This window comes from Bombina bombina, chromosome 3 (assembly GCF_027579735.1).
Source record: "Bombina bombina isolate aBomBom1 chromosome 3, aBomBom1.pri, whole genome shotgun sequence".
In the NCBI taxonomy this organism is placed as follows: domain Eukaryota; kingdom Metazoa; phylum Chordata; class Amphibia; order Anura; family Bombinatoridae; genus Bombina; species Bombina bombina.
The window spans coordinates 494054896-494077740 of NC_069501.1; the positions used below are offsets into that span (position 1 = coordinate 494054896).

The window sequence follows — 22845 nt, forward strand, 5'->3', positions numbered from 1 at the left end:
GGTCGGAGCGCAAATTACTTCTGACACCCATGTCGATTTAAGTTTCATGGATTCCTCTAGATTTAAATGTGTCTCTTGAATTAATGCTATTGATGTATTAATCCTTTGTAGGTGTGATAAAATCATTTTTCGTTTAATAGGGGATGTAATTCCCCCTATGTTCCATGTTGTGAGTCTAAGATTTTTACCCATCTAGTATATATTTATTGGTGTAAGTAGCAGATATGCAACAACAACAAAATAAAAGAAAAATAAATAAATAAATAAATAAATAAAAAAAATAAAAGAAAAAATAAATAAATAAATAAGGAGAAAAAAGGAAAGAAACAAAGGTCTCCCTCAGCTCTGGAATTACAAAAAGTTTATCTATTATTAATATCATGGTGTAGATATGCAAGAATTTATTAATGGTATGGGAGAAAAAGAAACATAGAAAAAATTTATCTAAGCGATGGTTAAAACCCATGCTCTGCTAATTTTCTCTCTGCCTCGGCTACTGTTTGAAAAAAAAAAGTTTGACCTTCTACAGTTACCTTGAGCCTAGCAGGATAGATAACTGTGGCTTGCCAGCCGACCTTTAGCATTTTTCCACAGACTGGGGAGAGCTCCTTTCTCTTAGAAGATATCTCCATAGAGAAATCTTGAAATAACAATATCTTTGAGCCCTCATAGACCAAGAGCTGCTTTTTTCTGTAATATTGCATAAACAGCAATTTATCCTGATAATTTAAAAATTTTGCGATAATTGGTCTTGGTTTAGAGACATTTGGAGATCTCCCCAATCTGTGAACTCTCTCTATCAGAAAAGGCGTAGGTGGTGGGGGAATGTTCAGCAATTGAGGGAGTGTGAGTGTCATGAATTTCATTAAATCTTCTTGCTGTACAGATTCTGGGTATCCTATAATTCTTAAATTATTCCTCCTTGCCCTATTCTCAAGATCATCTATTTTAGCTTGGAGTTTATTTATTAACTTTTGGTTTCCCTCAATTTTTGGGGTCTGAATATTTGTCTTATCTTCAAGATCAGAAATTCTCTGTTCTATTTCTTGTAGTCTACCAGCGAACTGTTTCACTTCTATTGCTAGTGATGCGATGTCCTGCTTTATTTCATTTTTTAGGGAATCAAATTTAGGTGATATGGCCTCTAGGATACTAGAGACTAAAGATTGTGTGTTTTGAGATTCTATGGAGCTTATGCTCTGTGATTGAGCAATAGAGTCGTGTGGTGCTACAGGGCTCTCTATGTTTTTTGTTCTGCGCTCCTTTGATTTTGCTGCCATACCTGGATTAGTCTTGGGAGTGCAAGTGGGGGAAGTGATATATTTGTCCATATACTCAGAAAGAGAGAGAAAAGCAAAAGGGTTCAATCAATGTGTGTGCGTGTGAGAGAAAAAAAAAAAAAAAAAAAAAAAAAAAAAAAAAGGAGGTGCTGAGAGTGAAAAAAAAAAAAGAGGTGCTGAGAGTGGAAAAAAAAAAAAAAAAAAAAAAGTGCTGGGAGTGAGTGTGGGGATAAAAAAAGAAAAGGGGTGATTAATATGTTCTTATGTGAGTTTGGACCAGAATTGGCAGGGAATGTAAATAGAGACTACTGTGCTAAAGAAAAGAAAGATTCTCATTAAACCATGAGCTATTAATTAACACAGCCAGTTCACTAGCTCCAAAGAAAGAGGCAGAGATCTCATGTAGAAGCCTTTTCTAATTGCTTATACGATTTTGGAATACTAAATTTCAACTTTGTATGCTTAATATAGATCTGTTCTTTAAGAGATATTACAGCCTCTGCAGCAAGATCTTAATTTTTTGAGTAACTATTGTATCAGTATTCTTACAGGTGCTATGGTTTATAATGTGACAGATTTCTGGCCCTTTAGGCTCTCAATTAGTTAAAATACAGACTATTTGTAAATTATATATCACCCCTATAAATCTCACTTCTATAGTTTTTCCTTTAAATATCTAGTAAAGAAATTTAGTTACTACAATAACAGGGATAAGCCATTCAATTATACAATTATTATAAGTTGTAACAAATTCTGGTATTTTTTCTAAAGAGTAATACAAATTCCCTTTTTAGTGAGGTTAACAGGCTCACTGGAAAGAATGGGTTCTCTGTTTGCCAATAAGTAGAAAATATATCATGTTATAAAGATAGAAAAAAAAGGCTGCACAGATACTTAATTTTTAGATATTAAAGTAATACCCAGTTCCTGATTTAAAAAAACAATCTGAGTTCCTATAGGCCAAAAAGCCTTGCTGCAGTTCTTACTGAGATTAATAAATACAAAGGTAGTTCTTAAGCCAGTTACATATGAATCTAGCTTTTAAGCATACTTTAGTCCGTTATCAAGGCAAAGATATAAAAGAGTTCTTATAGTTTTTGTAGATAATTTTACTTCCTTGCTATGCCTTTTATTCATTAAAGGGGAGGTTATTCTCAAAGTAGCTTGATTTTAACTTCTTAAGCAGGTTTTTTTTTTTTTTTTTTTCCTTTTTTTTTTTTTAAGCAGCAAAACTTGTAGGATAGAAAAGTCAATTTCAGTTAAATGCCTTCAATATTTCAACTTTAGCATAAGCCAGAGAGCAGAGTTTTGCCAAGTATGGATCAGGTAAAAAGACACAGATTATTCCCCCTTACCCCAATATGTTCCTTGTGCTTCAAGTTGAAGTTGGGTATGGAGCAAAAAAGAAAGTTTGTTCTGAATCCCAACCTTTCAAACTCTTTGCAATCTTTAGACGCTTACCGGGCTTAGCGGGGTGTCCTTCCAGCTGGTCTCAGCAGGTCCCGGTATGCTGAGTGCCTCCGTCTCCGAATCCCTCCGCGCAGTTCCGGGGGAGGAGAGGAGGAAATAAAACCAGGTTCACTATCCTCCGCGCTGATCTCAATGATCCATCCGCTCACCACACGCAGCACCGGTGGGTGGGAGCGGGCTTGATTGCCCCCGAGGCAGGTCAGGTGCCGGTAAGTTGCTGTGAGGGTCCGCGCTTCAGTTTAGCAAGGGGGAATAATTCAAGGCAGGCTGCTTCTTGGTGCTGTTATGCTGCGGATTGCTAAGTCTGGTTAGCCCGGCATTTCCTCCATCAAGAAAAAAAGTCAGCGCTTCACTTGTGCTGCTAGCCAGGGTATTATTCTTTCATTATGGTAAGTTTACCCAGTAAAATGCTCAAATGGGTTATTAGTCTCTCCAGAGAAAGGTCTTTTATCTTAAGCGTATGATATCAGTTTACGCTGTGGAGGGTAGCTGGTGTGTTGGCTTTAACCAGCTGCAGAATTTCCTTCTAACATGAAGGATCCAAGCGCTACAAACCGCCAAGGTGTAACTGCAGGGGAGTGATGTCTGTACAGGTGCTCAGGTGCACTAATGCACAGGTGCAGCCTATGCACAGTCTCCTCCTCTTCCTCCAGAACATACAATTTTAAACAACTTTCCAATGTATTGCTATTATCTAATTTGCTTTGTTCCTTTAGTATCCTTTGCTGAAAAGATGCATAGGTTGGTTCAGGAGTTGAGAACTAGCTGCAGATTGGTGGTTGCACATATATGCCTCTTATCATTGGCTCATATGATGTATTAAGTTAGCTCCCAGTTGTGCATTGCTGCATCTTTAATAAAGGATACTTAGTGAATGAAGCAAAATTCAATAATATAAATACATTGGAGAGTTGTTTAAAATTGTATGCTCTATCAAAATCATGAAGGGGAAAAAAAACGTTGGGTTTCATGTCCCTTTAAGTTCTGCAATGGTAGCTCTAGCTGCAGGCAGTGGCTACACTGAGAATATGTAAGTGCTCATTTAGCAAGAAAACAAGTAAGTTGTTTGCTGTTTAACACGATCTGTTTTTTTTTTATGTTTACATTGATTTAACTTTTTTTTTTTCTTCTAAAGGAGCACTATTTAATATCCCTTTAAATTAGAATACAAATAGGGGTATGACATGATCCATATGGGCATGTAGCAATATATGCATGTGCTCATATGGCAAATGAATTTAGCTTTTCACCAGTATAAATCCTTCACGTTGTTCCTATTTTTTGAGCCAGTATCTCATATATGAAGATAGAAAGAAAAAAAAAATTCCTTCTGTCTCCTTGAAACTTCAAACTGCAGCTTTTTAAAGAAAGAGACTTCTCTAAATAGATATCTTTACCTTGACCTTGACAATATTTTCACTGTTTTTATCGCTTCAGAGTCTACAGTGGATAACTTTAGCTGTTTGGCAGAATATGCTTTGGAGTGTGTCTGTTCTGAAGCATTTGGGTCTATAGACAAAAGCCCAGGAGTATCTGTATGTAGTATTTTTATATATAGCAAGAACAAAAACTTAAAGGACCAGTAAATACATTAGATTTGCGTACTCTAACACTTAGGCCCCAATTTATCAAAGGTCTTGCGGACCTGATCCGACACTGCGGATCAGGTCCACAAGACCTCGCTAAATGCGGAGAGCAATACGCTCTCCGCATTTAACATTGCACCAGCAGCTCACAAGAGCTGCTGGTGCAACACCGCCCCCTGCTGACTCGCGGCCAATCAGCCGCCAGCAGGGAGGTGTCAATCAACCCGATCGTAATCGATCGGGTTGATTTCCGGCAATTCCTGTCCGCCTGCTCAGAGCAGGCGGACAGGGTTATGGAGCAGCGGTCTTTAGACCACTGCTTCATAACTTGTGTTTCTGGCGAGTCTGAAGACTCGCCAGAAACACGGCCCTTCAAGCTCCATACGGAGCTTGATAAATATGGGCCAATGTCTGAACTTGAAATGAGTAGTAGTTTTTTTTTCTTTCTGACAAATGTTAAAGTTATGTCTATTTCCACTCACCCTGTATCATGTGACAGCCATCACCCAATCACAAATGCATATACGTATATTCTGTGAATTCTTGCACATGCTCAGTAGAAGCTGGTGACTCAAAAAGTGTAACTATAAAAAGACTGTGCACATTTTGTTAATGGAAGTAAATTGGAAAGTTGTTTAAAATTGCATGCTCTATCTATATCATGCAAGTTCAATTTTGACTTGAGTGTCCCTTTAAGGGACAATATATGCCAATTTTCATTTTACTGCATGTAATAAACCTTACTATAAAGAATAATATGCACAGATACAGATTTAAAAATCCAGTATAAAACCTTTTAAAAAACTTACGTAGAAGCTCCCAATTTAGCACTGTTGATGAGGTTGTCTGGGACACCCTGTAAAAGGGGTTGGGAGCAGAACCTCCCCCCTTCCATGGCATATGAAAAGACCAATTATACAAGCAGAAGCAATCTGAAGTCTGTATAAAGACATTAAACACTTAATAAATTATAAATATAATGATGCATTCAAAGTGTCTGTTTTACCCTGAGAATACTATGCAAATTAATGTTTTAAATTATATTTGTTGATTAAATATTAAAGAAATAATATAACGTTTTAGTTTCAATAAAGTAATGATGTTACATTTGTACAGAAAAGCAAGAGGTGTTTACTTGTGTTTTAAGCTCACGTCAAAGATAAACATAGGTGGACTCATACCCCCCAACTGTCCCGATTTTCGCGGGACAGTCACGATTTTAGGGGTCTGTCCTCCTGTCCCGGGTTGCTAGCCATCGGTCCCGATTTGCCCCGGGCATTAAAAAAAAAATTAAAAAAATCTTTTTATTTTTTTTATTTTAAATTATATTGGGCCCATACTCAGAAGCAGCTGGCTTTGCTCTCACAGGGTTAGATACCTGTTAGATTCCCTGTGGAAAAAGGAATGGTGTGTTTGTTAAGCAGGAGTAAGAAGGCTGTATATACTCTGACCACGGTTAATGGTGACCTCTCTAACCTACCTCTGGTAATGATGATATCTAACCCCTGGTGATAATACTAGCATACCTTCAGTTTCATACAATGAGCAGTGCTAATACCAGGGTAACGAACAGTGGCAGCCGCAGACTGCCAGCTAATGTGCTTGCCAACCCCAGGACCCCATACAATGAATTACAGATACCCATATGTGATGTAGTGTGTGTGTGTCTATCTGTATCCATAACTGTGTGTGTATCTGTATGTATAAGTTCATGCTATGTAGTGTGTGTGTGTGTCTGCGTGTATAAATGTATGTTATGTAGTGTGTGTGTGTGTATATGCCTGTATAAGTGTATACTATGTAGTGTGTGTGTCTGAATGTATAAGTGTATACTATGTAGTGTGTGTGTATATCTGCATGTATAAGTGTATGCTATGTAGTGTGTGTGTGTGTATCTGCATGTATAAGTGTATACTATGTAGTGTGTGTGTGTGTATATCTGCATGTATAAGTGTATGCTATGTAGTGTGTGTGTCTGCATGTATAAATGTAAGCTATGTAGTGTGTGTATGTGTATCTGCATGTATAAGTATGTATCTGCATGTATAAGTGTATGCTATGTAGTGTGTGTGTGTCTGCATGTATAAGTGTATACTATGTAGTGTCTGTGTATCTGCATGAATACGTGTATGCTGCATGTATTAGTGTATACTATGTAGTGTCTGTGTATCTGCCTGTATAAGTGTATGTTATGCAGTGTGTGTGTGTGTCTGCATGTATAAGTGTATGCTATGTAGTGTGTGTGTGTATCTGTATGTATAAGTGTATGACATGTAGTGTGTGTGTCTGCATGTATAAGTGTATGCTATGTAGTGTGTGTGTGTCTGCATGTATAAGTGTATGCTATGTAGTGTGTGTGTGTGTCTGCATGTATAAGTGTATGCTATGTAGTGTGTGTGTGTCTGCATGTATAAGTGTATGCTATATAGTGTGTGTGTGTGTGTGTGTCTGCATGTATAAGTGTATGCTATGTAGTGTGTGTGTGTATCTGCATGTATAAGTGTATGCTATGTAGTGTGTGTGTATCTGCATGTATAAGTGTATACTATGTAGTGTGTGTGTATCTGCATGTATAAGTGTATGCTATGTAGTGTGTGTGTGTGTGTGTGTATCTGCATGTATAAGTGTATGCTATGTAGTGTGTGTGTATCTGCATGTATAAGTGTATGCTATGTAGTGTGTGTGTATCTGCATGTATAAGTGTATGCTATGTAGTGTGTGTGTATCTGCATGTGTAAGTGTATGCTATGTAGTGTGTGTGTATCTGCATGTATAAGTGTATGCTATGTAGTGTGTGTGTATCTGCATGTGTAAGTGTATGCTATGTAGTGTGTGTATATCTGCATGTATAAGTGTATGCTATGTAGTGTGTGTATGTGTATCTGCATGTATAAGTGTATACTATGTAGTGTCTGTGTATCTGCATGTATAAGTGTATGCTATGTAGTGTGTGTGTATCTGGATGTGTAAGCGTATGCTATGTAGTGTGCTACTGTGCATTTTTGCTGACTTTAAAGGCCAGAATCTAGAATATTAATGCGGTTTGCAGAGAGCAGTTTTAAAGAATCTATTATTAAATGTCCAATTAAGATAAAAATATTTAGCAATGCCTTTGCAAAGGCTAATTAAATACATAGCTCACATAGCTATACCAGTGGTTTGAGCTTGTGTTTGATTTGCTGCCTAAGTGTATTAAAATATATGACTTTATTTAGAATTTTATTTATATTACTTTGGTCTTATGATATTTTTAAGCCCCGTCCACCACATTTCATTTTTTTTTTACGCGGGGGGGTCCCTCTGTTGAATTTTGAAATGTTGGAAGGTATATTGATTGGCTTTTTAGTTCTTATCAGCTAAGAAATAGACCAGTCACGTGACTAATAGGAAGTGTGCATGCACACAGAAAAGTGACATCATATTTTTAACTAGAAGATCTTATAAAGCTGAAAAAGGGCTAGCATGAAAAACGGATATAGTTCTGTTTAAACTATGCCCAAACTGCACATGCATATTTTTATACTTTATTTGAGATCACAATAAAGTTCTAGCTGCGGAATCTGTTGGCACTCTATACAAATACCTGATAATGATGAAAATAATAATAAAAAAGATCTGATGTATGCTCCAGACCTGGAAATAGTGGGTAAAGCTTGTCTATGCCATGAAATACCTAATGGTATTCTTACATGCATTTTTGCATCTGAAATACTGGACTAGCACATTAAAGGGACAGTCTAGGCCAAAATAAACTTTCATGATTCAGATAGAGCATGTAATTTTAAACAATTTTCCAATTTACTTTTATCACCAATTTTGCTTTGTTCTCTTGGTATTCTTAGTTGAAAGCTTAACCTAGGAGGTTCATATGCTAATTTCTTAGACCTTGAAGCCCACCTCTTTCATTTTGCATTTTAACAGTTTTTCACCACTAGAGGGTGTTAGTTCACGTATTTCATATAGATAATACTGTGCTCGTGCACGTGAAGTTATCTGGGAACAGGCACTGATTGGCTAAACTGCAAGTCTGTCAAAAGAACTGAAATAAAGGGGCAGTTTGCAGAGGCTTAGATACAAGATAATTACAGAGGTTAAAAGTATATTAATATAACTGTGTTGGTTATGCAAAATTGGGGAATGGTTAATAAAGGGATTATCTATCTTTTGAAACAATACAAATTCTTGTGTAGACTGTCCCTTTAACTCTAATATACAGATATATAATTACATTAAATTACATGTATATTGACATACAACGCGTTTTGACAGTAACTTTTTTTTTTTATTTTACCCTTCAGGACCTCCACCTCGCTCTCCATCTTCAGATGAACAGCCGTCCGTCCCTCAGGAACCAGAGGGAGCGCCCCAGGCAGTGGACTGCAAGATCTGTGGAGACAGGGCGTCAGGGTTCCATTATGGTGTACATGCATGTGAAGGATGCAAGGTAATAAGAGAGAAGAAAGGATTGAGACTGTAAAAAAAATAACACGTTAAGTGAAACAATAAACAAATTAATAAATATTAAAATATATTGTATCTTAACTTTTTTTATATATTGTAGTTTTGAGATAAACTGTTTAATTCATTATCACACAGCCGGATGGATAGGACAGCAAATTTACTTACAAATATCCTTAAAGGGACAGTCTACACCAACATTTTTCTTAATTAAAAAGATAGATAATCCCTTTCTTACCCATTCCCCGTTTTTGCATAACCAACACAGTTATATTAATATACTTTTTACCTCTGTGATTACCTTGTATCTAAGCCTTTGCAGACAGCCTCCTTATCTAAGTGCCTTTGGCAGACATGCAGTGTAGTCAATCAGTGAAGACTCCTAAATAACTTCACGGGAGTGAGCACAATGTTATCTATATGACACATGTGAACTAGCATAGTCCAAAGAATTCAGCAGCACTCACCACTATGTAGAAAATTCCATTTTTATTGGGATATTTCGAAATAGAAAAGACAACGTTTCGGACCTCTAGTCCTTAATCATGTCAATCATGTGAACTAGCACAGTCTAACTGTGAAAAACTTTCAAAATGCTCTGAGCTAGGAGGCGGTTTTCAACGGTTTAGAAATCAGTTTGAGCCTAGCTAGGTTTAGCTTTTCAAAAATACCACCAAGGGAACAAAGCAAATTTGATGATAAAAGTAAATTGGAAAGTTGTTTAAAATTGCATGCCCTATCTGAATCATGAAAGTTTAGTTTTGACTTTACTGTCCCTTTGAAATCACCACTAATCACAGTAGACTGGCACAATCAACAAATTGCATAATAAAAAGACAATGCAAACGTACTTAGTTTGAATTTCACATGAATAGTCAAAAGTTTTTTTCTGACTAATTTCAAAATTAGTTTTATTTTCCTTCCCACTGTATCATGTGACAGCCATCAGCCAATCACACAATGCATGTAAGTATATTCTGTGAATCTTGCACATGCTTAGGGGGAGCTGATGCCTCAAAGTGTACATATAAAAAGATTGTGCACATTTATATAGTGGAAGTGAATTGTAAAGTTGTTTAAAATTTTGTGCTCTATCTGAATCATGAAAGTTTAAGTTTGACTTTACTGTTCCTTTAATGTTGCTACATCATCGCAAAATAAGTTCTTAATCAGAGTATTTCATTTATCCCATCATGCCAAAGATTAGAATAAATTAGTGCACCAAGTAAAATTCAATATACTGTGCCATATGGAGATACAAGTGTGTGTGTATGTATGTGTGTGTATGTATGTGTGTGTGTATATATATATATATATATATATATATATATATATATATACGTGTGTATATATATATATATATATATATATTATAAAAGAAAGAAACAGAGACTATGATAGGTATCTGTCAAAGAAGGACCAAAGGCTGCACTAAAGGTTTAGCTGTGTTTATTACTATACTTAGTAAGGTCAGATAAACACAAGTGGGACGTTCCCCACCCGTATTTCACATGATAAACACACACATTATTAAAAGACAAGCAAAGAACAACAGACTGTGTGAAAATGCTGGGATATCTTTCATAGACCCTGAAAATAAAACATATCTAGCGCCAGATAAAGTTATACACTTAATATGAAATGTTAGACTGTGATAAACAGCTGTATTTTGAAATTGGTGTATATAAAGTCCGGTGCAAACACATATATTTCATCAGATAATAATGGTGCCCCAAATGTATGCAAATTGAATAGAAAGACTGACGACATAAGAGTCCAAGTATATTTGCTGAAACCAGGCTATCTAGTATTAACCAACACGCTCTAGTAATTGATTATAACTCTATTCAGATTACAGTCGCAGTGACTACTTTGTTCACAAATGAAAATCAACTTGTCGGGTCTTTAGGGTATAAACTCTGTGCTGTCATAAACACTGTTATATGGATGTGTGATAAAGTCCCGCAAAAGACTCCATAAAGAACACTGATAGGGGTTGCAAGACTGAGCTTAGCCGCATCAAAAACTTTCCATCCAACACGCTATAACCGTCACTATATGGAGGACTTTTGGTACCTTGTAATTCCTATGGATATTCAGTGTGGTTCTGTCAGCATCTTCACTTTCAAGTTAACACCTACTTCTCCAGTGTAGCGTGAGTCTTCACACAGCTGTTGTCTGACATAGCTGTTAGTTTGTCATTAGTTGTTCCACCATGACGCGTTTCACCCCTCCCACATAGGGCTGAACATGGGGCCTCATCAGACGTACCTGTAATGGGCGTGATTCCTATTTAAAGGAATTCCCAGCAAAGTTTTCCGCCCACTTTTGCTGAGTCATCAGCATTTTCCTTTGCAGCTACTAATGCTAATGTTTAGTTACTATGTACACGGGTCTCACATGAAACCAATTACTCGAATGTTACAAATCTTAGCCATTGCAATTAAACAGTAGAAACAAAATGTGTATTACACTTTGGTTAGTAGCGATTTTTGAGTCAAACATTTCCATTCACCAATTAGATGTTAAATATAAAGATCATCACATGCAAATTCAATCACAATACAAGAGTCCCTGGTTATATGTGCACAGTTATAACGAGAAAAAGATTACCATATTTACTCCATATAAGCTTATCAACATACATTAATGCTCTGGCATTACTTTCTCTTCATAGAAAACATGAGTATTCTATTTTTTCATTTAGACCAGTGGGGCTCAAAGTGTTTAGTCTATAAATCCATCTTGATTCATGTTGCAATATTATTTTGTCAAGGTTTCCACCCCGTCTACTGGGTCTCAATAGTTCAATGCCCATTAATTGAAGCTTGCTATGATCTGAATTGTGGCAGGATTTAAAGTGTCTCGCTACTGGACTATCATTGTCCTCATTTTTAATATCATCTCTATGCTCTCATACTCTACTTTTCAGTTCCCTTGTCGTTTTACCGACATAATATTTGGGGCGCGGGCAATTTAGGAGATATATTACATTTTTGGAGGTACATGATATCCTGTCTTTAACATAATGTGGCCTGCTTCTAGTCGGTGTACAAAAAGTGGTGGATCTTTTGATATAGACACAATATACACAATGTCCACATGGTACACTTCCAACTTGATTTGATGCAGTGGTCAACCAGTTGGACTTGTGCTCTCTTTTGAATTCGCTATGCACAAGTTTATCTCTAATACTGGGTGCTCTTTTGGCTGTAAGTAACGGATAATCTGAGCACCTCCATATTTAGATTTTTTTTTATATATATATATATATATATATATATATATATATATATATATATATATATATCACATAGAGAAAGTCCAGCACTCACTTACAAGCCCTCAGCTAAGATTAAAAGCAAAAATGGGTGTATATATGTGTGTGTGTGTGTATGTGTGTATATATATATATATATATATATATATATATATACCTGTATATATATAATACCTAGTAATTTACCATTACAACTGTAAAAAAAACAATATTATGTTTGCTAATTCTCTTTAATATATTAATTGACTACATGCATACATATTCAGGTTTATATTTTCTAAATGTGCTATATCATTTGAATCTATTCTTGTTAATAGCTAGATGTAAACATTTTGTTTCTCTATTGCACTCAACACCACCCACCCCTTTTTAATCTGTCAGGGTTTCTTCCGTCGCACCTTGCGGATGAGGCTACAGTACGAGCGATGTGACAGAAACTGTAAGATCCAGAAGAAAAACAGAAATAAGTGCCAGTATTGTCGTTTTAACAAGTGTCTTAGTTTTGGCATGTCCCATAATGGTAAGTTGCGGCTTCAAGATACACAGTTACCACAATTCATTTGATACCACAAATTTATAGACTAAGGAAAATTCTTGATGAGATAACGTGGGTTGTTCTAAAAGTAATTCCATTTACTGAGGGTGGAATAACTTTTGGGGAAAGATGAACAGTCAAATATAGCTGCTTTTGATGGTTTATCCTTTTTTTTAAATAATTTTCCAATCAATTTGAGATCTCAACCCCCCAGGATAATTTGGGGTCCTATCTTCTGGGACTACAAGAGGCCTGTTTCAGTTATAGCACAACTTGTGTGTATTGAAGCCAGGATGTTAGCACTGAATGGTTTTAAAAATTTAATTCTACAAGGACGAGATGATAGATACATTAAAAGACAGCAGAGAAAGATAATAGCGTTTGTTGGCAAAAAAAATAAAAAGAGTGAGAGAAGGGTTAAAGGGGAAGAAATATGGCTCCACAAAGAAAATACATTTTAAAAATAAGAATGTACTTGTAGAAGAGAACAGAAGAATTGATTTGACGCTGCTGTGTAATCATTCTTTTTTTTTCCCCCCTATCGTCTGTAACAGCAATCCGGTTTGGTCGAATGCCGGAAGCAGAAAGAAGACGATTAATACAGGCCCCAGCGGCTGATGCTGAGGCTCCAGATTCACCCGTATCTGACTCATTGGTTCTTTCCCAGAGGATCCATTCTTCCTACCTGAGTACATTTACCATGACCAAGAAAAGGGCCAGAGATATTCTGACTGGCAGGAGCAGCATTTCGGTGAGGGATATTGACAGCTTATCCTAACGTGCTTAATCCCTTCTGATTAGAACATTGTTTCAGTGAATAAATCTGTTAAAGCAAAAAGAGTACCGAAAATGAGACAGACTACAAAGGAGATGTATTTTCAATTTGTTTGAATGTTGTTCTTTTAACTCTGGGTATTTGCGTATAAAATAAAATGAGAAAGTGCTATTGCCAGTGAGAATAGCAAATATATTTTTTAATATGATGCCACTAATTAATTTTGTGTTTGCTATTATACATTTAATCAGCTGACCACTCATTGAACTGAATGATTTTCTCTTGACTTTCTAATTGAGTGATACTTCTTTTGCTGTAGATTCTCTACCAGTTTAGAAAAGATATCTTGCAAATTTCATAAAAATTATCTGACTAAGTCTATGGTTTTTTATATATATATATATATATATATATATATATATATATATATATATATATATATATATATATATATATATATAATGATAAACTCTACTAATAGTTCACCTCTAAATCATCCTACTCCTTTTTTTCTTTTTTCTTCTCATAGCCTTTTGTAATACATGATATGGACACCCTGTGGCAAGCAGAGCAAGGATCTGTATGGGAACAGTTGCCCACTCAGGACCCCTTTGGAACAGAAATTGGAGTCCATGTCTTTTACCGCTGCCAGTGTACATCAGTAGAGACAGTGCGTGCACTCACTGACTTTGCCAAAAGTGTTCCAGGATTCAGCTCTCTCTACCTCAATGACCAGGTCACATTGTTGAAATACGGTGTCCATGAAGCCATCTTCTGCATGCTGGCCTCACTTATGAACAAAGATGGACTTCTTGTGGCTGGTGGCAAAGGATTTGTCACTCGCGAGTTTCTGCGCAGTTTACGACGCCCCTTCTGTCACATAATGGAACCTAAGTTTCACTTTGCCACTAAGTTCAATGCTCTAGAACTGGATGACAGCGACCTGGCACTATTTGTGGCTGCCATAATCCTTTGTGGAGGTTAGAGACACCACTACTCTTACATTGTTATCCTCTCTCTATCTTCATTCTCACCAAATTCAACTTACTTTATTTTTTTTATGTTTTTGTTTTTATGTTTTTAAATCACCACACATTTTTCAACCATACTCCCATCTCATCTTCCCAAATTCTCTATGAATTTCACCCTACAGCCTCCCTATTTTCAAAATTTCTCATAAACATTTTGTTATTTCTCTGTATCTTTCTATTGCTTAAAGGGAGAGTTTACTCTAAATGTTTTTCCCCTTTAATTTGCTCCCAATTACACATTTTACTTACTAGAGTGTATTAAATTGTTTTTAAATAGCTCCTTTACATTTGCATTTAAAATAGCTGATTTTGCATGGTATCCGTACCTAAAGTGAAAGTTTCTATACTTAAGTATACGCTATAATAAAAGCTGCGTAAACACAGCCACCAGAAAAATCATACTCCTAGTCGGAGTTAGGAGAGATAAGCAATAAAATGTTAATTTCCAATTGTTCTCTCTAAGTATTGGGATTTGGTAAACAGAAATAAGATAAGGGAGCATTTGTGTGTACAGAAAGTGATAACATAACATCTGATTTCCCTGCAAACTCAACCCATTTTGATGGGTTGTGTTTTCCAAGAACAAAACCATCTATTTCATGTACAAAATGTAATCTAAAGAAGCAACTTCTCATACATTTCATACTCCTGCAGCTGGTATAACAAGTACATTTAAGGTAAAAACTAATTTTACAGTATACTCTCCCTTTGGTAACATTCATTTTATTTTTATATCTCTTTAGATCGCCCAGGTCTTATGAACTCCTCGCAAGTAGAGGACATCCAGGAGGGTATACTGAGTGCACTTGGGCGTCACCTCCAGATGTCTCATCCTGATGCTCCTTTCTTATTTCCAAAACTCCTGCACAAGATGGCCGACCTACGTCAGCTAGTGACTGAACATGCAGAACTTGTGCAGAGCATAAAACGCACAGAAACCAGCGCAGCTCTGCATCCTCTACTACAAGAGATCTATAGAGACATGTACTGATCTGTGTATATATGTGTGTGTATATGTATGTATATATATATATATATATATATATATATATACTGTGTGTGTATATATATATATATATATATATATATATGTGTGTGTATGTATGTATGTGTATGTGTGTGTATATATATATATATATATATATATACACACGCATATGTATTGAAGGCATCTCAAACTACCAAAAGGCACTTCTCCTCAAAGCATCACACGCTTTATTTTATTCGTCTTGATTTTTTTTTTTTCCTCAAAAGATTTTTTAATTGTTGTGACCAAACTTAAAACCTGTGATTTTAAATAATTATCACTATTACACCTGCTTTACTTACCAGCATATGAAAGAAAGGGCCAGATTACAAGTGGAGCTCTAATTAACGCTCACGCTCGAGCGTTAACTGCGCTAGAAGTATGCTTTTTGCGGGCGTCGGGTTGCAGGCGTATTATGAGTTAAAAGTAAACAGTTTTCGCACGCGTGCTAACCCAACGAGAGCAAAAAGGCGAACTTAGAATATTGCGTGCGCATTCACATATTCCCCCATAGAAATCAATTGAGCAAAAAAAGAAGAAAAACTCCCTAATTGCGCACAATCCCAATTGCATTTTCTTATGATTATAGATATATACAGAATAGATATATATTGGAATATCTATAAATACATAGAACATATTCTGCTATGTACATAACATTGGAATATAAAATATTTACAGTAAATACATAGTATAAGACTTTATTAAAAATGAATATTGCATTAATATGTTTATACATGATTTCATCTACTTAAAGGGACAGTCTAGTCCAAAATAAACTTTCATGATTCAGATAGAGAATTTAATTTTAAACAATTTTCCAATTTACTTTTATCACCAATTTTGCTTTGTTCTCTTGGTATTCTTAGTTGAAAGCTAAGCCTAGGAGGTTCATATGTTAATTTCTAAGCCCTTGAAGGCCGCCTCTTCTCTCAGGGCATTTTGACAGTTTTTTCACCACTAGAGGGTGCTAGTTCATATGTGTCATATAGATAACACTGTGCTCACGCGTGGCCAGACTTTAAAGGGACAGTAAACACCAGAATTTTGTTGTTTAAAAAGGTAGATAATCCCTTTATTACCCATTCCCCAGTTTTGCATAACCAACACAGTTATAATAATATACTTTTTACCTCTGTGATTACCTTGTATATATGCCTCTGCAAACTGCCCCCTTATTTAAGTTATTTTGACAGACTTGCATTTTTAGCCAATCAGTGCTGACTCCTTGGAGCTTCACGTGCCTGAGCTCAATGTTATCTATGTGAAACACATGAACTAACGCCCTCTAGTGGTAAAAAACTGTCAAAAAGCTTTCAGATTAGAGGCGGCCTTCAAGGTCTAAGAAATTAGCATATGAACCTCCTAGGTTTAGATTTCAACTAAGAATACCAAGAGAACAAAGCAAAATTGGTAATAAAAGTATATTGGAAAGTTGTTTAAAATGACATGCCCTATTTAAATCATGAAAGTTTTTTTATGACTTTACTGCCCCTTTAAGCCGACAGACATTTGACCGACACACAAGTGGCTGTCAAATAACAGTCCGGCCATGAAATAGATAGATAGATTTGATAGATTAGATTAATTGATGCAATTGATAAAATAAGAGAATTACAAGACGTGCAGGCTGGGACCCATGGTAAGGTTCCCAGAGGCAGTTGTGGCGCCCGAGGCTTTGATTAGAACAGAGTACTCTGGAGCGTATCTGCCCTCAGTCGAAATCGGAACATGCTTCGGCATTCTGTCCGTCGGCCAAATGTCCATCTGACAGAATTCTGTCTGCCAAATGTCCGTCTGCATTTTGCCAGAGCAACGTGCTCATGCACGTGGAGTTCCACTGAGCCGGCTCTGACAGTTTGCAGAGGCTTAGATACAAGGTAATCACAGAGGTAAAAAGTGTATTTATATAACTGTGTTGGTTATGCAAAACCGGGGAATGGGTAATAAAGGAATTATCTATCTTTTTAAACAATAAAAATGTCCTTTTAACTGCAAAGGGCTCCAATGCACTTCTATATATGTGAACCTATGTATTTATGTGTTTATATGTGTAAATATGTCTGTAAATATACATATAAATACATAACTACATATGTACACATATATATATATATATATTCTACATACATCAAGTATATCTTTACACATGTATAAGTATGCATCTCTATGTTAAAGCCCTTTGTCTGCCTTCTTTTCTGTAACACCTGAGATCTCATATCTTTGATCCCTTATAACTTTTGTGTTTAATATGTTTTGTAAATCATTTTATTAGATGGTTTTATTATGTGTGTACCTTTACTTTGTAATGTATTTTTGATGTATTTTGTGCAACTTTTTTTATTTTACAAAACAGTTAACCAGAGCTCTGAGAAAGGGGTAATCATTCGAGTGTAAATCGCGATTGCGCTCAAGCGATCGCGTTTACTTTCAACTTGCAATACCAGCTGTAAGCCTGAAGAGCGCAAACACCCGTGATAAACTCCTTATCGCTTGCATGCAAACGTTTGTGCTCCACTTGTAATCTGACCCTTTCTTCCTTTCTTTTACGTTTTTTTTTTTTTCTCTCAAGCCTTTCATAATAGCTGTTTTATCTTATGTCAAAATATTTCCTATCGACAAAACTTTGTAAAAAAAAATTTTTGGACTTTAAAAGATTTATATTAATTTAATATTAAAAATTTAAGAAGTTCTAACTGCTATTAAAAAAAGCCAAACTTTACCTATAATTAACCTACTAGCTTCTGGAAAGCATAAAATGTAAGAATAAAAGCATTTTTTGTTCATTATGTACATATGTTACTAAAATAAAGGTTTTTAACTTATATTTCAAGGCAATATATTTTATAGAAAAGAAAAGACAAATTGTAGCTTGTTTACAGGCCTTTGTGTAGTATTGTGCAATATTTTTTACCATTTCTAGGCTAAATTCCCTGTAGATTTTCAAGCAATCTTTTTCACTTACTCGACAGAAAATATGCAAAAAACTTACTCCTGATGTATATATTGATCAAATAACTTATGAGGTTTTTAAGCAGATTAAATGTAATATGGTGATAGCCATCCAGTCTGACATCTAAATAATGTATATTAAACTGAATGTGAACTAAGAACAATATATGTTTGATTATTTTAAAAACACACTGTCATATATTATTAAATACATTTATTAATAATTTTAGTATTTCGCACTTTTATTCAGAGGAAAATAAGTATACATTTATTTTCTTCTAATTAGATATATTCATATCTAACATACAGCGCTTCTGAAGAATATAAAGGAATAAATATATATATATATTTTTTTTTTTTTATTTTTTTTTTTTTTTTGTTCCTTTATATTCTTCAGAGGTGCTGTATGTTAGATATGAATATATCTAATTAGTATCCTTTTAAAGGGACATTAAAAACTATGAGATGGTAATATAAAATTCTAAATCATACATATGAAAAAAAACTCTGCAATATACTTTTGTTATTTATTTTGTCCCCTTTTCCTGTAATTCCATTCTGAAATTGATCTTTTCAGTTCCTGTTAGAAATGGATGTGCAGAACACTGTTATATTCCACATAGCCATTGGCTGCACACTCTAGTGACCTATTTATAATTGTCCCTTATTAGCCACAGCAGAGAAGGTAACCTAAGTGTAAATTATAAACTTTACACTTTTTTTGTCAATATTTAAACAGTTAATGAAATTTTAAAAAATACATCTACATGTTATTCTAAGACTAATCTTTTCTTTATGCATCATTCTAGCAAACATTTATTTAGTGCTTAATTTCCATTTAAGATTTTTTAAAAGGGGCATGAAAAAATTTTCTTTCAAGATTCAGACAGTGTTTAATTAAACAAACATAATTTATGTAAGAACTTGACTGCGTTCTGTATAGAAACAAAAAAAGAAGAGGCGCTCTGGTGCAGATGATCCTTGGCTACAAATGATTCTAAACTAACAGTTCAGAGTAATACTCACAAAGATGTTTGCACATGCAGTGCAATAACAGGTGAGCCGAAGCTTCAGAGCCGCTCGGCTGACTCGCTAGAGGGTGAAATCAGCTGTTCACTGGGTAATCACTTCACCAACGATGTGGGGAAAAAGATACCTATGACATAAAATATAGATACCGCCCTTGGTGCAGATTATCCCAGGCACAGAATACACATACAACAGATGTCGAGAAGTTATACTCACAAACGGAGTTGCACAAGCAGTGCAATATCAGGCGTGCCGAATCTTAAAGAGCCGTTCGGCTGACTCCCTGAGGCCTGTACAGCTGCTCCTGGATCGTTGGAGGAGTGGTGGAAAATAAAGGTGGATATGCCGATAGAGGTTAATCCAAGCAAGGGATCAATAAGGCAAATAGAACAATTCACCAGCAAGGTAGACAAAATAAAAGTATTTATTAAAAATATAAAAATTACTTAGCAACGCGTTTCTCGGCTAACATGCCGTTTCATCAGGCTACATCTCTGAAGCTTCGGCTCACCTGTTATTGCACTGCATGTGCAAACATCTTTGTGAGTATTACTCTGAACTGTTAGTTTAGAATCATTTGTAGCCAAGGATCATCTGCACCAGAGCGCCTCTTCTTTTTTTGTTTCTATACAGAACGCAGTCATCTCTTTTTCAACATCTTTGGAGAGAGCAGCTATCGTTTGGGACATCATTTCCAGATTGGACATCACTCTATATTGGGACTTTCACTTGCATCTATGGATGTATATTTCCTAACCATATGACTGTGGTGACTATTGTTATGTATTTGTATTTATAATTATACAGTTCATATTGTTTATTTTTTGTAAGATATAAAACTTAGGATCTATCCATATTATCACTTTTTTGAAATAGCATAAATTAGGCGCACCTTATTTCTGGACACACTACTTAGATATAGTAGAGCCCCATTGTTTTTGTATGTAAGAACTTACCTGATAAATTCATTTCTTTCATATTGGCAAGAGTCCATGAGCTAGTGACGTATGGGATATATAATCCTACCAGGAGGGGCAAAGTTTCCCAAACCTCAAAATGCCTATAAATACACCCCTCACCACACCCACAATTCAGTTTAATGAATAGCCAAGCAGTGGGGTGATAAAGAAAGGAGTAAAAAGCATCAACAAAGGAAATTTGGAAATAATTGTGCTTTATATAAAAAATCATAACCACCATAAAAAGGGTAGGCCTCATGGACTCTTGCCAATATGAAAGAAATTAATTTATCAGGTAAGTTCTTACATAAATTATCTTTTCTTTCATGTAATTGGCAAGAGTCCATGAGCTAGTGACATATGGGATATCAATACCCAAGATGTGGATCTCCACTCAAGAGTCACTAGAGAGGGAGGGAATAAAATAAAAACAGCCATATACCGCTGAAAATTTTTGAAAGAAAAAAACTTAAATCAAAAGCAGAAGAATCAAGCTGAAACAGCTGCCTGAAGAACTTTTCTACCAAAAACTGCTTCCGAAGAAGCAAATACATCAAAACGGTAGAATTTAGTAAATGTATGCAAAGAGGACCAAGTTGCTGCTTTGCAAATCTGATCAACTGAAGCTTCATTTTTAAAAGCCCACGAAGTGGAGACTGATCTAGTAGAATGAGCTGTAATTCTCTGAGGCGAGGCTTGACCCGACTCCAAATAAGCTTGATGAATCAAAAGCTTTAACCAAGAGGCCAAGGAAATAGCAGAGGCCTTCTGACCTTTCCTAGGACCAGAAAATATAAACAGACTAGAAGTCTTCCTGAAATCTTTAGTAGCTTCAACATAATATTTCAAAGCCCTCACCACATCAAAAGAATGTAAGGATCTTTCCAAAGGATTCTTAGGATTAGGGCACAAGGAAGGGACAACAATTTCTCTACTAATGTTGTTAGAATTCACAACCTTAGGTAAAAATTCAAAAGAAGTCCGCAAAACCGCCTTATCCTGATGAAAAATTAGAAAAGGAGATTCACAAGAAAGAGCAGATAGCTCAGAAACTCTTCTAGCAGAAGAGATGGCCAAAAGGAACAACACTTTCCACGAAAGTAGTTTAATGTCCAAAGAATGCATAGGCTCAAATGGAGGAGCCTGTAAAGCCTTCAGAACCAAATTAAGACTCCAAGGAGGAGAAATTTATTTAATGACAGGCTTAATACAAGCTAAAGCCTGTACAAAACAGTGTATATCTGGAAGTATAGCAATCTTTCTGTGAAATAAAACCGAAAGAGCAGAGATTTGTCCTTTCAAGGAACTTACAGACAAACCCTTATCCAAACCATTCTGAAGAAACTGTAAAATTGTAGGAATTCTAAAAGAATGCCAGGAAAATTTATGAGAAGAACACCATGAGATGTAAGTCTTCCAAACTCTATAATAAATCTTTCTAGAGACAGATTTACGAGCTTGTAACATAGTATTAATCACTGAGTCAGAGAAACCTCTATGACTTAAAACTAAGCGTTCAATTTTCATTCCTTCAAATGTAATGATTTGAGATCCTGATGGAAAAACGGACCTTGAGATAGTAGGTCTGGCCGTAACGGAAGTGGCCATGGCAGGCAACTGGACATCCGAACCAGATCCGCATACCAAAACCTGTGTGGCCATGCTGGCGCCACCAGCAACACAAATGACTGTTCCATGATGATTTTGGAAATCACTCTTGGAAGGAGAACTAGAGGCGGGAAGATGTAAGCAGGATGATAACACCAAGGAAGTGTCAGCGCATCCACTGAACATCCCTGGACCTGGACAGGTATCTGGGAAGTTTCTTGTTTATTTTGAAATATTTTTTATTAAAGGTTTCCACAACAATACAAATAATAAGTCAGCAATAATCAAATCAATAGACAGATCATATCTTAGCATGAGAAGCTGACCGACATTACACAACAACTTTATATGTTTATATGGTTACCTCTTAATTTTCAAGTTTAAGTAGTCATAGACAAACTAATAAAGATAGGAGGAGGACAAGAGAGTCTACAGATAAAAAGAGAAAAAAAAAAAAAAGAAAAGAAAAAAAAGAAAAGAGAGAGAGGGGAGAGTTCTGAGGGGTACTCACCAGGCCATTTCAATCTTGTAATCACTTCTTAGTTCTCCTGGTTTCTAATGCTTTGTCTATTCTGCATTCTAACTGTATCTTCCCATACAATCCAGTCCTCCCAGATCCTCAAAAATTTGTTTCTATTATCTAGTAGTGAGGACGCAATGTTTGCCATTTGATAGTAAAATCTAATTTTATTAAGAATAACATTATAATGAGGAATAGGGTTTTTCCAATACTTTGCTATAATTGTTGGGAAGTTTCTTGTTTAGATGAGAGGCCATGAGATCTATCTCTGGAAGACCCCACATCTGAACAATCTGAGAAAACACATCTGGATGGAGAGACCACTCCCCTGGATG

At 35.8% G+C, this 22845-nt stretch overlaps 1 protein-coding gene across 1 annotated transcript in view; it reads left to right on the forward strand.

The window, feature by feature from the left end:
- PPARD (peroxisome proliferator activated receptor delta) overlaps positions 1-18618 on the forward strand; it is a 34177-nt gene extending 15559 nt beyond the window's left edge. The window contains exons 2-6 of the mRNA XM_053706845.1: positions 8635-8780; positions 12456-12594; positions 13164-13360; positions 13914-14364; positions 15159-18618. Coding sequence (XP_053562820.1) covers positions 8635-8780; positions 12456-12594; positions 13164-13360; positions 13914-14364; positions 15159-15406 — 1181 coding nt within the window. The 3' untranslated portion in view covers positions 15407-18618. The remainder of the gene's footprint in view (positions 1-8634; positions 8781-12455; positions 12595-13163; positions 13361-13913; positions 14365-15158) is intronic.
- Positions 18619-22845: the final 4227 nt, after the last annotated feature.